The 15,937-nt window shown below is 36.2% G+C and overlaps 1 protein-coding gene across 2 annotated transcripts in view; it reads left to right on the top strand.

Moving 5' to 3' along the window:
• Window positions 1-10,052, top strand: part of LOC121376503 (glutamate receptor 3-like) — a 38,689-nt gene extending 28,637 nt beyond the window's left edge. The window contains exons 12-17 of one of the 2 annotated variants that reach the window (XM_041504388.1): window positions 297-495; window positions 4,208-4,452; window positions 5,111-5,222; window positions 6,396-6,533; window positions 6,996-7,109; window positions 9,634-10,052. In XM_041504388.1, coding sequence (XP_041360322.1) covers window positions 297-495; window positions 4,208-4,452; window positions 5,111-5,222; window positions 6,396-6,533; window positions 6,996-7,109; window positions 9,634-9,705 — 880 coding nt within the window. In that variant the 3' untranslated portion in view covers window positions 9,706-10,052. Of the gene's footprint in view, window positions 1-296; window positions 496-4,207; window positions 4,453-5,110; window positions 5,223-6,395; window positions 6,534-6,995; window positions 7,140-9,633 lie in introns of both variants that reach the window. The other variant, XM_041504387.1, reaches the window with a different exon arrangement.
• The last annotated feature ends 5,885 nt before the right edge of the window (window positions 10,053-15,937 follow it).

The raw sequence follows: 15,937 nt of genomic DNA, 5'->3' as shown, positions 1-15,937 counted from the left end.
GTTTGGCGAATTTGGTCAGAACAGCTGCAGCCAAGTTCAAGTTTCAGCAAAACAAAACACAACACAACACAATTGATGCTCCGAAAATAATTGTATTAGATTTTTAATTACCTTTTTTCGGTTTAATTATGAAATATATTAGCCAAATTGCATTTTTAATTCGCCTTTTGACGAACAAATCCCGAATAAAATCATTTTTAATAACCATTTTCATGAAAGCTACGTTATTTTGTTAGTCAATGTTAGTATTGTGGAAGATGCATTATTAATTGGTGTCTTTTTACAACGACATGTAGGTCGGTTTCAGGACGGATTATTGGTAGCGCATGGTGGTTCTTCACGTTAATCATTATATCCTCCTACACCGCCAATCTGGCGGCCTTCTTGACCATAGAGAAGATGGTCACGCCAATCGACTCGGCCGACGACTTGGTCAAACAAAGCAACATAAAGTACGGTACTCTGAAAACAGGAACCACTTGGTCATTCTTTGAAGTAAGCAATGCGTTAAAGGGACTTTCCTCAGTTTGCAGCCATTGTAAGATGTTTCCGATTAATAGAGTAGTTTTTGGTGCCTACAATTACATATTAAATACATTTTCTTGTTTAGAATATCAGAAGGTTTCACGGGAATAATCTATGATGTCCAAACGGTTAGACAGTATTATAAAGGTCGTGTATGTCAAGGTCACAATGACACGCTAAATTAAAAACCTATAATTATGGTATGCCATTAAAAATAATTGGCAAATTATGTTTTTTAGGAATAAATATTCCACGATTGCAGAGTTGTAAACGTTAAAATTAAAAAATATCACCTTATTAAATATATGACTTCACAGGTTATTCCCGTGGACTCTTCATCTGTGTTTGAGTTTGTGGTCGGTGCTAATATTTGTAGCTGTCATTTTCCATTTTACTTCGTAATATATATATATATATATATATATAGAGAGAGAGAGAGAGAGAGAGAGAGAGAGAGAGAGAGAGAGAGAGAGAGAGAGAGAGAGAGAGAGAGAGAGAGAGAGAGAGAGAGAGAGAGAGAGAGAGAGAGAGAGACAGACAGACAGACAGACAGATAGATAAATATAGAGATAGATAGATATTTGTGTGTGCGCGTGCGTGCGTGTGTGTGTGTGTTTCGTACGTACGTACGTACTTAATTATTGAGAGGTAAAATCCGGTTTGTGCTTCTACAAATATTAGGACGACAACAAACACCTTGTTTATACAGACACTGATATTCGGAACAAGTAAATATATTCGATATGTAATTTTAGTCACCAGAATAGGTCTGTTATTTTGAAACAAGTCACAACGGCAGCAAACTCACGATGGTCCCTTTAAATGTACTAAAGTTTGTTATGTAATGTTAGTACGGGATGATTCCTTACGTTTCTCATGTATATTACCTTTTACCTTTTATATAATAATATAAATGTCGTTACGTTCAGAGATACTTATTTTCCTGTTTATATATAATAATCATTCAAGCACGCTGTCTTGCATACACACCTCGGCCACCTGGGCTATGTATCTGGCCACAACGTTCGGTTAATGGTTACTTGTAAGTTAGACAACAGTCGGTGTAGTAGCATTGCACTCCCCATTGATCTGTTAAATCTCATTTTGGGTCTGGGGTGTGAACACAGCACCTACCAACCCTACGACCACTGGCTTAACCACTCACTAAAGCTTCGAGGGTGGTCGAGAAGTCATATTGTTGTAGTTTTATGTAACAAGTAGGGGTTAACGTGTTACTGTGTTCACATTGTCTTGGTTTGTATCAATAACGGGCATCTTTCAACATATTTGAGGCGGGAAATAGTCCAGAGGTAAAACGCTCGCCTGATACGCGGTCGGACTAAGATCAGTGGTCCCACTGGGCTATTTCTCGTTCCAGCCAGTGCAAAACGGATGGTGTATCAAAGGCTGTGGTTTGCGCTATCATGTCTTTGGAGTGGTGCATATAAAATATTCCTTGTTACAAATGTTTGTCATCCACTAGCCGATGATAAATAAATCAATGAGCTCTAGAGGTGTCGTTCAACAAAACAAACTTTAACTTTTTAATCTTCATCACTATTTGGATATAGACACGCAAAAAAAATAATCCAATTATACACAGAGTAGAGAAGAATATGTTTTGATTGTCATATAATATGCATCATTGTTGAACGAAGGGAGATAATTGAGTTTCAACCAACTAGTGAAAGCATCCCCGTTTGGGAAATAACGTCCGTTTTCTGATAAATGGGGTAAGGGAGACAATCCACATCGAATGCATTTGGTTTATCACAAAATTAAATCTGACTGAACAGTTTGTAACACGCATCTATCGCAACATGTTATTATGATTAGTGATGGATAAACCAGAAATAAATAACTTAACCACATTGAAGTGTCTGGTAAACTAGAAATGTGCATTACTAAAATGGCTGGCTTGATTGATGATTGGCTAAAGTTTGTTTTGTTTGACGACACCACTAGAGCATACTGATTTACTAATCATTTGCTATTGAATGTCAAACATTCTGACATATAATAGTCTTAGAAAAGAAACTCGCTGCATTTTTCCATTGGTAGTAAGGGATTTTTTGTATGCACCATCCCACAGACAGAATAGCATATTCCATGGTCTATGACATACCAGTCGTTGGATTGTCTGGAACGAGAAATAGCCCAATGGACCCACCGACAGGGATTGATCCTAGACTGACCGAGCATCAGGTGAACGTTTTACCACTGGGCTACGTCCCGCCCATTCACATCCAATACATTTGGTTTTATCACAAAATTAAATCTAACTGAATTATTTGTAACACGCGTTTACCGCAAAATGCCATTATGGCCAGTGATGGGTAAACGAGAAATAACCACATTGAAGTGTCTGGTTCCTGTGGGATATTATAAACGTGAATATCCTGTTAGACTAAACATGTGTATTAACAAACTGGTTGGCTTGATTTGTGATTACTGTTACAATGATTATGTAAACTTTGTGTGTGTGTGTGTGTGTGTGTGTGTGTGTGTGTGTTTGTGTGTGTGTGTGTGTGTGTGTGTGTGTGGGTGTGTTTGTCGAATATGCATTTATTTTACTTATAATTTAACAAGTATTTTTTATATTTCTTGCTAACGTGTATAATTGGACGATTGGGATAGATTCAGGAAATCATAGATGTACCGTGTTTCCTTAGATAATGTCCATAATGTTGTATTGGGAGTTTCCTTTTTCATTGCACACTTTTCATATTACACTAGACATCTAACATCTGCATTTAAAGGGACACACCCTAGTTACGTTTATTTGTTAACCATTACGGCGTTGTTTTTCGCTATTAAACCCCATTTTTCACAAATAAAATTGCACTTTACTTACATTTTATTATTTAGAATACACATTTCCATTCACCTGAAGTGCTTTTTGGTAATCCTGATGTTTGTAAAACCACGAAATGCATTTTTTGCATTTTTTCACAAAACGTGTTGTCGAGAAAAAACCGTTAAGCAAGCGAGGTCCAATCTATTTTTAATGTCACAGACGTTGGTATATCACGTGACCGTTATCATTTTGGTTCGGTTTGTATTCTCGTGCACGGTTCGCGCAATCAACATCCGATTTGTTATTGTTCATTTGTGAGATTTTTCTTCACAGTTCGTGAACATTTTCAGTAACAATAAAGTTCAGACAAGTAAGTGTCTCAATACAAAACGTTACAAACCCTTAAAACCAATAATTTTGCTAAGTCTTACGATATCTGGAGAGGGGATACAACCAGGACAGAACAGTTGGAACATGTCCAGGAGAAGTGAAACGAACGCACCCCAAGTCTGTGAAATTTGTCGTGACGTAGGCATTGTTGTGCTTCTACCGGTGACATCAGAATACTAACTTTCAAAATTATTTCAAGCAATTGGGACATGGGGATTCCCATGGTATTTATCGATATAAAACCTGCTTTTTCACTCCATTTGATAAAAACGTGATCTAAGTGTGTTACAGGTTTGTAGATTAACTCAATTATAATTTATTTTCGCTGGATGGAACTAGGGTGTGCGGCTTTAACCTTTAGAACATCTCTGCAATAATTGGCGTGTTTGTGCCTCAATAAAACACTAATATGTATAACTATACACTATCATACAGCAGTCTAATGAAATAAAATATAATTCTCTCAAAAATGTTCTTTTAAAATGTATCTTGCAGAAATCCGCGGTGGTTGTATTTCGAACTATGGCGGAGGTGATGAAGGAATCCCCAGACGTGTTGATGGACACGGTCGAGGCTGGCGTGGATAAAGTGCGCAAGTCTAAGAGCAAGTACGCGTTCATGTTGGAGTCTGCGATGAACGACTTCCACAACCAGCAGGAACCGTGCGACACCATGAAGGTGGGGGACAACCTCGACAACAAGGGGTATGGAATAGCGACAAGACTACTCTACCCCATGAGGTCAGTGCTTGTGTCGGCCATTTTGTATTGCTAAACAAGGTATTATGGTTCTTGTTTCGGTATCTCGTTCCAGCCAGTGATCCACAACTGGTGTAACAAAGGCCGTGGTGTGTACTATCCTGTCTGTGGAATGGTAGCTCATGACGTGGCGACAGGGGGTTTCCTCTCTCAATATATGTGTGGTCCTTAACCATATAACCGTAAATAAAATGTGTTGAGTGAGTCGTTAAATAAAATATTTCTCCCTTCTTTCATTGTTTCAGTATTAAGGTATGCAATATTATGAGGTACTGAAGCAGTGGTATCAGTGATGTTCGATTGTTCTCTGTTGCCAATGTCAAGTGTGTGTATTGTATTTATTGTTTATGCCAGAACTGACTAAGGTTTTGTCAGAGTTGGGACGCCCAAGCTATCAAACCAATATTTGTTCCAAATGGCTTAATCAGGGAGGGCCATGATGGATCATACCCAATCAACCCTCATTTTTCAACACCAAATTCTATATGTGTGCGTAACCCCTACACAAATGCGAGTTAGCCGCAATATAAAACTATACCAGTTACACGCCCGCATCGTACCAAAAAAAATGTACCCTTAAATGTCTTGGGTTATTTTAGACGTGTAAGTTGTCATAAAGGTAATATGTCTTTAATTGTAGGAGTCAGATAAATATAGCCGTCTTGGAGCTGAGAGAAATAGGAGAACTTCACAAACTACAGCAGAAATGGTGGATAGACAAAGGAAAATGTGGAGACCAGGACTCAGGAAAGGTAAATAGTTATGCAGGGTATCAACTATTTAAAAATTATTTATTATTTTTTTAATATTCTGATTTTTTTAAATTTAATTTTAAAAAGGGTCTAAATAAATATGCTCTATGGCTTTATTTTATTTTATTTTTAGCCAAGATTGTTTTCTTCTTCTGACATGTAAACTAACCAAAGTGGACAGACAATTCATCCATATGCTTGTGTAGTTCATAGTTCGTTGTCAAGCATTCATTCATTCATTCTTTCACCGGCCTCGGTGGCGTCGTGGCAGGCCATCGGTCTGCAGGCTGGTAGGTACTGGGTTCGGATCCCAGTCGAGGCATGGGATTTTTAATCGAGATACGGACTCCAAACCCTGAGTGAGTGCTCCGCAAGGCTCAATGGGTAGGTGTAAACCACTTGCACTGACCAGTGATCCATAACTGGTTCAACAAAGGCCATGGTTTGTGCTATCCTGCCTGTGGGAAGCGCAAATAAAAGATCCCTTGCTGCCTGTCGTAAAAAAGAGTAGCCTATGTGGCGACAGCGGGTTTCCTCTAAAAACAGTGTCAGAATGACCATATGTTTGATGTCCAATAGCCGATGATAAGATAAAAAATCAATGTGCTCTAGCGGCGTCGTTAGATAAAACAAACTTTACTTTTTTTTCATTCATTCTCAATTCGATCGACCGGCCTCGGTGGCGTCGTGGCAGGCCATCGGTCTACAGGCTCGTAGGTACTGGGTTCGGATCCCATTCGAGGCATGGAATTTTTAATCCAGATACTGACTCCAAACCCTGAGTAAGTGTTCCGCAAGGCTCAGTGGGTAGGTGTAAACCACTTGCACCGACCAGTGATCCATAACTGGTTGAACAAAGGCCATGGTTTGTGCTATCCTGCCTGTGGGAAGCGCAAATAAAAGATCCCTTGCTGCTAATCGGAAGAGTAGCCCATGTAGTGGCGACAGCGGGTTTCCTCTCAAAATTTGTATGGTCCTTAACCATATGTCTGACGCCATATAACCGTAAATAAAATGCGTCGTTAAATAAAACACTTCTTTCTTTCTTTCATTTCGATCGCGATGTATCTATAAACGAGATAAAGGTAGTACGTCACTGTTATATTTTGTAACATATTGGTCCATACGTAACAATATCCAAATTAATATTATGTCCATGTCTTGTAATTGCAGGATGCTACTCAAAGTGCTCTTACACTAAGCAACGTGTCCGGTATCTTCCATATCCTCATTGGTGGCCTCGTTCTGGCCATGATTACGTCATCACTGGAATACCTGGCTCAGAAGAAGATCAAAGAAAAGAAGAATAAAGTAATATTTTAATACATATAGAGTTAATATTTCACTGAGTATCTTGGATCTGGATAAGGGTTTCACGTTCCTATATACAAAATTACTTCAAACGCGATTGCATTGCATGTATTGCAGTTTATATGCAAAAATATAAAGACTGGGAAACAGCAAAATAAAATGCAAAATTTATAGAACAGTTACAGTTATAACAAATGCAGATAATATTTTAATGTGATGAAATGTGTATTGTTGCCCTAAATAATTAATGGTTACCTTCATACCTTCAAAACACAAATAGTTTCTTAAATAGTTTTAATGTATAGTGTTTTCATCAATTCAGTAAACTTGCGTTGTTAAAGAACAATATGTTTAATGTTTAGAGAAGTTTCAAAAGCTCACGATTTTAAAATAAAATAGTTTTGAGTACTAGTGCTAGAACTATCTGAAATGAACTGCTTAATGCCAAACTCTTTTATTCAGAAGAAGAGGAAGAAGCCACTCCCACCTCCACCCCCGCCCAACCCACCACGACGGGAAAACTTCGAAACATTTAACACCAGCGCCGCCTACTCACCCGAGCACGAAAACGGAGGGGTAAGACCTGAACCGAACTTAACGAGCCATGTAATTCCTTTACTATAATACTTTAACATTCTTACTCATACCCATCTCTGAACAGAACTTAACGAGCTATGTAATTCCTTTACTATAATATTTTAATATTCTTACTCATACTCATCTCTGAACCGAACTTAACGAGCTATCTATTTCCTTTACTATAATACTTTAACATTCTTACTCATACTCATCACTGAACAGAACTTAACGAGCCATGTAATTCCTTTACTATAATACTTTAACAGTCTTACTCATACTCATCACTGAACAGAACTTAACGAGCTATGTAATTCCTTTACTATAATACTTTAACAGTCTTGCTCATACTCATCTCTGAACAGAACTTAACGAGCTATGTAATTCCTTTACTATATTACTTTAACAATCTTACTCATACTCATCACTTAACAGAATTTAAAGAGCCATGTAATTCCTTTAATATAATACCTTAACAGTCTTGCTCATACTCATCTCTGAACCGAACTTAACGAGCCATGTAATTCCTTTACTATAATACTTTAACAGTCTTGCTCATACCCATCACTGAACCGAACTTAACGAGCCATGTAATTCCTTTACTATATTACTTTAACAGTCTTGCTCATACTCATCTCTGAACCGAACTTAACGAGCCATGTAATTCCTTTACTATAATACTTTAACAGTCTTACTCATACTCATCACTGAACAGAACTTAACGAGCCATGTAATTCCTTTACTATAATACTTTAACATTCTTACTCATACCCATCTCTGAACAGAACTTAACGAGCCATGTCATTCCTTTACTATAATACTTTAACATTCATACTCATACCCATCTCTGAACAGAACTTAACGAGCCATGTAATTCCTGTACTATAATACTTTAACATTCTTACTCATACTCATCATTGAACAGAACTTAATGAGCTATGTAATTTCTTTACTATAATAATTTAACATTCTTACTCATACTCATCTCTGAACAGAACTTAACGAGCCATATAATCTTTTTACTATAATACTTTAGCATTTTTTTTACTGAAACTCATTTCTGAACAGAACTTAACCAAATATGTAATTCCTTTACTATAATACTTTAACATTCTTACTCATACTCATTTTTGAACCGAACTTAACGAGCCATGTATTTCCTTTACTATAATACTTTGACATTGTTCACAGATGGTAAGTACCAGTAATAAGCATGTTAACAAAATTGATATCTCAAAAGATTCATGCATTAAGCCGTCCCACTTTTTGACTTTGAATAGCAGGAAGCGTATGCAATTAAGAACTTGATAGTTTGTAGTTTGCAGATTGTTCACTGTCAGACAAATTTCCAAATGTTTTAAATTAATGCATGATGCAAACATTAATGTCAATAATTTTTTATGACATTGAAGAGCTAGTGATCATCTACTGTGTTTACTAAAGACTGTTGTTGGGTGGCTTCAAAGACTTTGGTCTTTGGTAATTTTTCCAGAATAATATGCACTTGCTTACTTGTTAGAGAGTTTTCCTCATTGTGACAGTTCATATTTAGGTCCCCAACTGCAACCCTATGAACTATCCAGTATGGGACTAGTTCATGCTAAAGACTTTTAAAAAGGTAAATCTAGAAATGTTAAGAGAAACAATAATTGTTTAAGAAATAAATAAGTGTGTTTCATCCAGAGAAAAAGGCTACGGCGCTAAGGTAAAGAAAACGAGTGTGGGCCAATCGACAATCGCACGGTAGATGTTGAGTAGCTTCTCAAAAGAGCAGCATTGTTGTGACATTACGTTTTGTATCATGTGCCATTTTAAAGGTCACCTATGTATCAAAGTAAAAATAGTAACATCAACAGACAGCACAATAAACTGCATTTTGTACACAATTTTCATCATCAGACAACATGATAAATTTCTTTTTGTACCAAACTTTCATCAGCAGACAACATGATCAAGTACTTTTTTCCAAACGTTCCATCAACAGACAACATAATAAACTGGTTTTTGTTCACAATTTTAATTTTTTTTATTACACACCTTTTCTGCATTCCATCTCCAAAACGTGGGACGTTTGTATTATTCATGAATCACCCTTTATAATGAATATATTACGGTTCGTAAATGATTACAAAATTTCTATCAACAGATAACATAATAAACTACTTTGTGTTCAAAATTTCACTAATTTTTGTTGCACACTTTTTCTGCTTATTCATCTTTAGAAAGTGGGAGACGTTTGTATCTTCATAAATCGCCCTTTATAATGAATATATTATAGTTCTTAAATGGTTAAATTACATTCTTCAAAAATAGTTGTTTACATCCGTTTACAAAGGATAATAATTCAGGCTTTATGTTAGAAAATGACATTGTTAAATATTATCTCATATTATAATTATGTTTTATTTATCATCTGTTAGTCTTCTATTATATAAAGTGATCTTCATATATTTAAGTATATATTCATAAATCATTTTTAATATGGTCTAATATTTTATCCTACTGATTTATGTTTGTATTTCAGTACAACTTTCCACCAGCGGGTCAGCTTGTGACGTTTGAAAGTCAACCAACCAGCAGTCACACAGAAATATAAACATTTTCAATTTACTTATATATTTATATTTATAGCACGTGCAATTATAATCCATCATATATATATATATATATTATCTTGGCTATTTCAAATTATCACATGTGTGTTTATCTATATTTAAAATGTATTCCTAAGAATGTTTTGTTGTTCCAAAGTTTTAATTTTAATTTTTATTTGTCATTGTTTATTTATTTATTTATTTATTTATTATTTTATTATTATGTAAATATTGTAATATCTATGGTTGTCTTTCTTTCTTACAACGATTCTAGACCGTTGGACATATTCAGATGCTGGAAGTCTTGACATGTATTAATTTAATAAAATGATTTAGTTTTTCCAAATAATGAAATGTGTTATTTTATATCAAGGTGGTTTTATTGATATATAATAAACTTGACAATGTCATTACAACTTAAAAGTTCAAAGACGGGATTTCCATGGGTGCCTGTCAATGGGAACATGTTGTCTTGAGCATCTTGTTAAATGGATGTGTTTTTGAAACTGATCCGCGCGCGTGCGCACACAAACACACACATACACACACACACACACACATACACACACACAAATAGTTTACATAATCCATGTAGCTTTAAGTCCCGAGCCATATTAATAAAAAGTTGTTTTGTTTAACAACACCACTAGAACATATTGTTTTATTAATCATTGGCTATTGGATGTCAAGCATTTGGTAATTCTCACATGCCGTCTTGGGGAGCCGCAAGTGACCTTTTATATGCACTTTCCCATAGACAGGACATCACCTACCATGATCTTCATATTAATAAAGTGCAGACATACTGTGCATAAAGATTCCACAGATCTACTTTAGACGTGATTTTTAATTTACAAGATGACGAGGATTCTATAGCACAGTGTTAAAGTGGCCGTTCCTGTCGGGAGTCCCACTGGGCTACCTCTCAGTCGAGCCAGTGCTACACAGATCACTTATTTCTACACGGAAAGAGTACTCAAGGGCTGGCGGCACTATGTGTGTGGACCTTATCAAGAATGTCCAACGTCATATATTGTTAATCGTAACTGAAAAACAAATGTGTTGAGTGCGCTGTTAAATAATAAAAAAAAATTAAATCTTCCTAATGCACGTTAGCTAAAGTGGACAAAGCAAATTGTTTGTTTGAACTTACTGATGGTATACTAAGCTATAAAATGGCAATTGTGAGAAAATGGTAATGTCACCTGACTTCCATGTGAATGCCTATAATAAACGTAAGGTGTATCGAAATTATGAACTTTTGGTGCTATGAGGTAACTGTATGATTAGGTTATGGCTGGCCTTGGGATTCTAGTAGGTGAATAAAAGACCTATCCTAACACAAACCCCACTTCATATCAAATGAGCGATTAATGTACTCTAGTCAAGAGAGGGTATTGTTGGTAAAGTTACTAGAAAAAAACCAAACGGAAAATTATTTATTGCTATGAAACTGTGTTCCCTTTGCACCACCTGGTTTGTACCAATCAACATTATAACCCACCATGTTTTCGTTTATAATAAGTGATTTATGAAACTGAAAACTGTATCAGCATTATGATGATTTATTACTATATACAAATAATTGGCATAAAAAAAATTATAAGGTGTTTTTTATAGGTAAAATATTAACAATTTGAATGTAATGTTCACACACAAACAATTTGAAACATACTAAATACTAAATACGATATTAGTGGCAGTCCGTAGCAATCAATTTCATATAGTCTGTTTCAAACTTGCAAATGTGTTCATGCCTTGTGTACTTTTTCATCTAAAAAGTCATCTTTTTATGTTGAATGTTTATGTGTCTGAGGAAACCGTCATCTCGGGGATTTTAATTAATTTTGTATATTGAAAAAAACATAGTGGGGTATAATTTTGATTCGTTCTTTAGTAACGGCACGACTGCGGGTTTTCTTTTAATAATAGTATGGCCACAGACTCGAGTGATCTCCCCATTTGGTTAACCAAATTTTTTTTAAATGTATGCGAGGAAAATGCACAGGAATGAATATAATTCTGTCTTCTACCGCACGTGGGTTTGGTTACACTGAAATAGCTATATGTAAAAAAGAAAGAGTTCTCGTTTTGAGAGTTCATTGGCTCCAGGCAGTTTCTTGTGAAATGCTAATGGCCTAGAGAGATTAATAAAACTGCCACAGCCATTGTGGCTATATGGGAATGCAGTGTAATTAATTGCGGTTTCAGGTCACATGGGAATGTGGGAAGGGGTATTTAAACTCTAAACATAAAACAGTTGCTAGGGATTTGTCTACAGGGAAGAGATTCATTCAGCTCCAAAGATTTACGGTCATCGTTGCATTTATGTAACAAGACTCGAAAGAGGAAGGCGACATCAGAGTTTTGGCTTTTACACCAATCAAGTCGAAGTTATTTCCCTTTCCTTGTGAAACTGGTTCCTGTTACACAGATTTGTCAAATTAATTTTAAAAACAAAATTTTCTAATGAACAAATAGGTTTTTAATATTCACTTCTAAAATGATTATTTAATATCGTTCTAGCTTTACATTCCTGATATTAGGTGAATATACTCTGACATTTGTTAAACTAATTGTTTTTATTATATTGTTAACTTGGCACACAATTACTAGTTTTATGAAGAACCCCCATCACAGTCTCGCATTATCTAATATTAATAGCCTAGGCATCATTCTTAATTGCAGGGGTTGTTCTACTCACTTTTTTTTCTTTTCTTTTCTTTTTTTTTTTTCTGTTTTTTTTTTTTTGGGGGGGGGGGGATTTAGCTCAGTCGGTCGGGTACTCGCCTAAAATGCTTGCGTCGCAGGATCGAATCACCTCGGTGGATAAATTCAACTGATTGTTTTTTCTCTTTCCAATCGTGCACCACAATTGGTCAAAGGTCGTGGTATGTGCTGTCCTGTCTGTGGGAAAGTGCATATAAAAGATCCCTTGTTTCCTCTGATGACTATGAGTCAGAATTACCAAATGTTTGACATCCAATAACCGATGGTTAATTAATCAATGTGCTCTAGTGGTGTCATTAAACAAAACAGAATTCACTAAATTGAAGCTGGACGAGATATTTATTTATCTCGGAGTTTTAGGGGCGTAATTGAACTGACCGTAGGACAAATGAAAGGTCAAGTTTTCGCCAGATAAAAACCTGTCACAGTCGGTGAAAAATCTGAGATTGGTACAATCCCTAAACAAGCTCCATTCTGTAATATTGCTACAGTTCAAACGTCCTTAGTCAGACTGAATGCATTTATATGTAAATATCTGAGATTGGTGCAATCCCTAAACAAGCTCCATTCTGTAATATTGCTACAGTTCAAACGTCCTTAGTCAGACTGAATGCATTTATATGTAAATATCTGAGATTGGTGCAATCCCTAAACAAGCTCCATTCTGTAATATTGCTACAGTTCAAACGTCCTTAGTCAGACTGAATGCATTTATATATAAAAATCTGAGATTGGTACAATCCCTAAACAAGCTCCATTCTGTAATATTGCTACAGTTCAAACGTCCTTAGTCAGACTGAATGCATTTATATGTAAATATCTGAGATTGGTGCAATCCCTAAACAAGCTCCATTCTGTAATATTGCTACAGTTCAAACGTCCTTAGTCAGACTGAATGCATTTATATATAAAAATCTGAGATTGGTACAATCCCTAAACAAGCTCCATTCTGTAATATTGCTACAGTTCAAACGTCCTTAGTCAGACTGAATGCATTTATATATAAAAATCTGAGATTGGTACAATCCCTAAACAAGCTCCATTCTGTAATATTGCTACAGTTCAAACGTCCTTAGTCAGACTGAATGCATTTAGGCCTATATATAAAAATCGTGAAAACGTAAATCATTGTATTTTTGTGTCACAGTTTTCTAAACGAGCACTCAACAAGCGGTTTCCTTCACGGACACGCATTCCGCTATAACTGAATGAATACTAAATCACATCAAAGCAATTGCAAGCAGCTAACAAAAAAACGGCTAATAAATATTTTTCGGTTTGTAATTTAATTTCTGACTCTGTAATTCTACTGCTTGTCGACAAATTGTAAGTGATGCATTACGGTGAACAAGAACATTTCGTTTCGCATAGCGACGCTCAACGGACGTCATTCAAGAAGTCACTGACGGAAAAAAATCAATGTGCGTCAGTCGATTCCTAAAAATATATAAAATCTGTACAGAAGAAGCATTTGCGTGTGAAAATTGTTAACGTCTTGCTGTGGAAGAATTCGTCCTTCCTTAGACAAGTGTATTCATTATATTCTACCTTTTTTACCTTGGTGTTTTTTTTGCTTACCTCACACTCATGAAGACGTCTATATCTCTGTAGTTACAGATGAAATTAGTTTTACCTTCCTTTTTTCTGTTTTGTTCTAAGTGGCTAGTTTTAATACAAAGATTTGTGTTTTAATTATATGAAAGAGAATATTCTCTGTCAATATCCTTAAGTTTCACGCCTCTGGCTTCAAATCCTTTCTTTAAAAAACAAAATCCTTTTTTCACTACTTTACTTTCATTAATTTCTTTAATTTTGTTATTTCTCTTTGGCTTCTGGTTATTTGAAAAATAAATTAAACATTGTCCCCGACAGAGTATTCTTGCAGTCGTCAAGATTCATTTTATAATCCCAACTACAAAGGCTATTTTTAAAATATGGACAGATGTCCAAACTTCAGAAATGATATCCACGAATTACGAGTTAATGATAGTTATTCCTTAACTCATCTAGTGGTAACCCTTCCATTTTGATAGAACTACGTCATCAAATAATGAGTGCGAGTGCGAATAAGTTGTACATGCTCATATACCATTAGAGTTTCGAGCATGTCCGTACCGGGGCCTGTCTCTGGATAGCCAGGGGCTTGTCCCGGGACAGAAAAAAATTAGCGGACAATTTTGAAATTTACATCCAAAAATTAAATAGTGGGCCTTTAATATTTTGATGCGCATCTCTAATACAATTAATAAAGAAAATTCTACTATTAAATTTGGTCGCTAGATTAGATCGGGTGGTCAAAAAGAAATTAGATAAGATCGGTGGCCTGACTCGGGATGGAGGGGGGGGGGGGGGGAGTAGAGTTGAAAATGGGCAGAATTTTGAAAATAGCAATTAGTAAAAAAGTTAATAGAATTTTAAAAAAAAAAGAAAAAAAAGTTACCAGCCAGAAATAAAAAGAATTGACTTCTCGGTCGAATATTTATATAATTTGAAGCATTTTAGAAGGACAATCCAAAAATAAATAAGAGAAAGAAGAGAGGATCGGATTATTTAATAATATTAAAAAAAGAAAGTAATTTCGACATAAACTTTTGAACGAAGGTCTAAAAGTTTTAAAGTCCGATCTATATGTCCACGTGAGTGGCCTCGTTAAGGCCGTTAGGGTGCACAGCTTGTAGGGACGAGATGGGTTGCATCCCGTCAAGAAAACCCCTAGATTGACAGTCAATAGACATTGAAGGTGTAGTGCTGTGCTAAAATACAGATCTTGAGAAGCCGGATCCGTCTGAACGAGAGAGAGAATCAGACTAGGGTATAGTCCAGTCGTCATAGGTTGGTATAGTGGTGTGGACGTGCCGACTCCGGAGGATACGAGATGGTATCACAATAAAACAAAGTAAAGTCTAGAAAAAGAGTAGTAGGGGTCGACCCCGCTTCCTATTTCTTCTTAGAATGGGGCGGTCAATCTTCCAGTGCTGCTAGGACAGGCTCGGACATGTAGAGACTAAACGCGAACAACTGTGGCGTTCTGCAGAATGGCCGTCATATGAGTCACGAAAAATACAGGTCAACATTGTCTGACGGAGAAATGACGTGGAGGCAAGGAATCTCGCTAAAAAAAGAATCCAACCTGGTGGTGCAGACTGTCGAAACGAGAAGCGTTCCAGCGTTCAATCAGTTCCAATGGCCGCATACATCCCAGTAGAAAACTTCACTTCGTTGACAAAAACAACAAAAGTGAAGGATCCCCAAGTCGAGCCGCGAAAGCACGTGCAGTGTGCACAAACAAGTCTTACCGCGACGAGCTGCAAACTGGGAATGTCAAATAATGAAGGCGCAAAGTGAAACTCAGTGTAGGTTTAACAATATTCTGATGAGTATACTAATCAACGGTAATATTAGGTGTCAAATTATAACATTTGGTCTAACATATGTAACACCGGATTTCTGCCACATAGCTGTTCTTTGCGTTATACGGATATGGTCGTCGTTAAATACTCAGTT

The sequence above is a fragment of the Gigantopelta aegis genome, chromosome 6 (assembly GCF_016097555.1).
Source record: "Gigantopelta aegis isolate Gae_Host chromosome 6, Gae_host_genome, whole genome shotgun sequence".
Taxonomy (NCBI): Eukaryota; Metazoa; Mollusca; class Gastropoda; order Neomphalida; family Peltospiridae; genus Gigantopelta; species Gigantopelta aegis.
The sequence above is the reverse complement of the archived record's forward strand: the minus strand, read 5'-3'. Positions and strand labels throughout refer to the sequence as shown.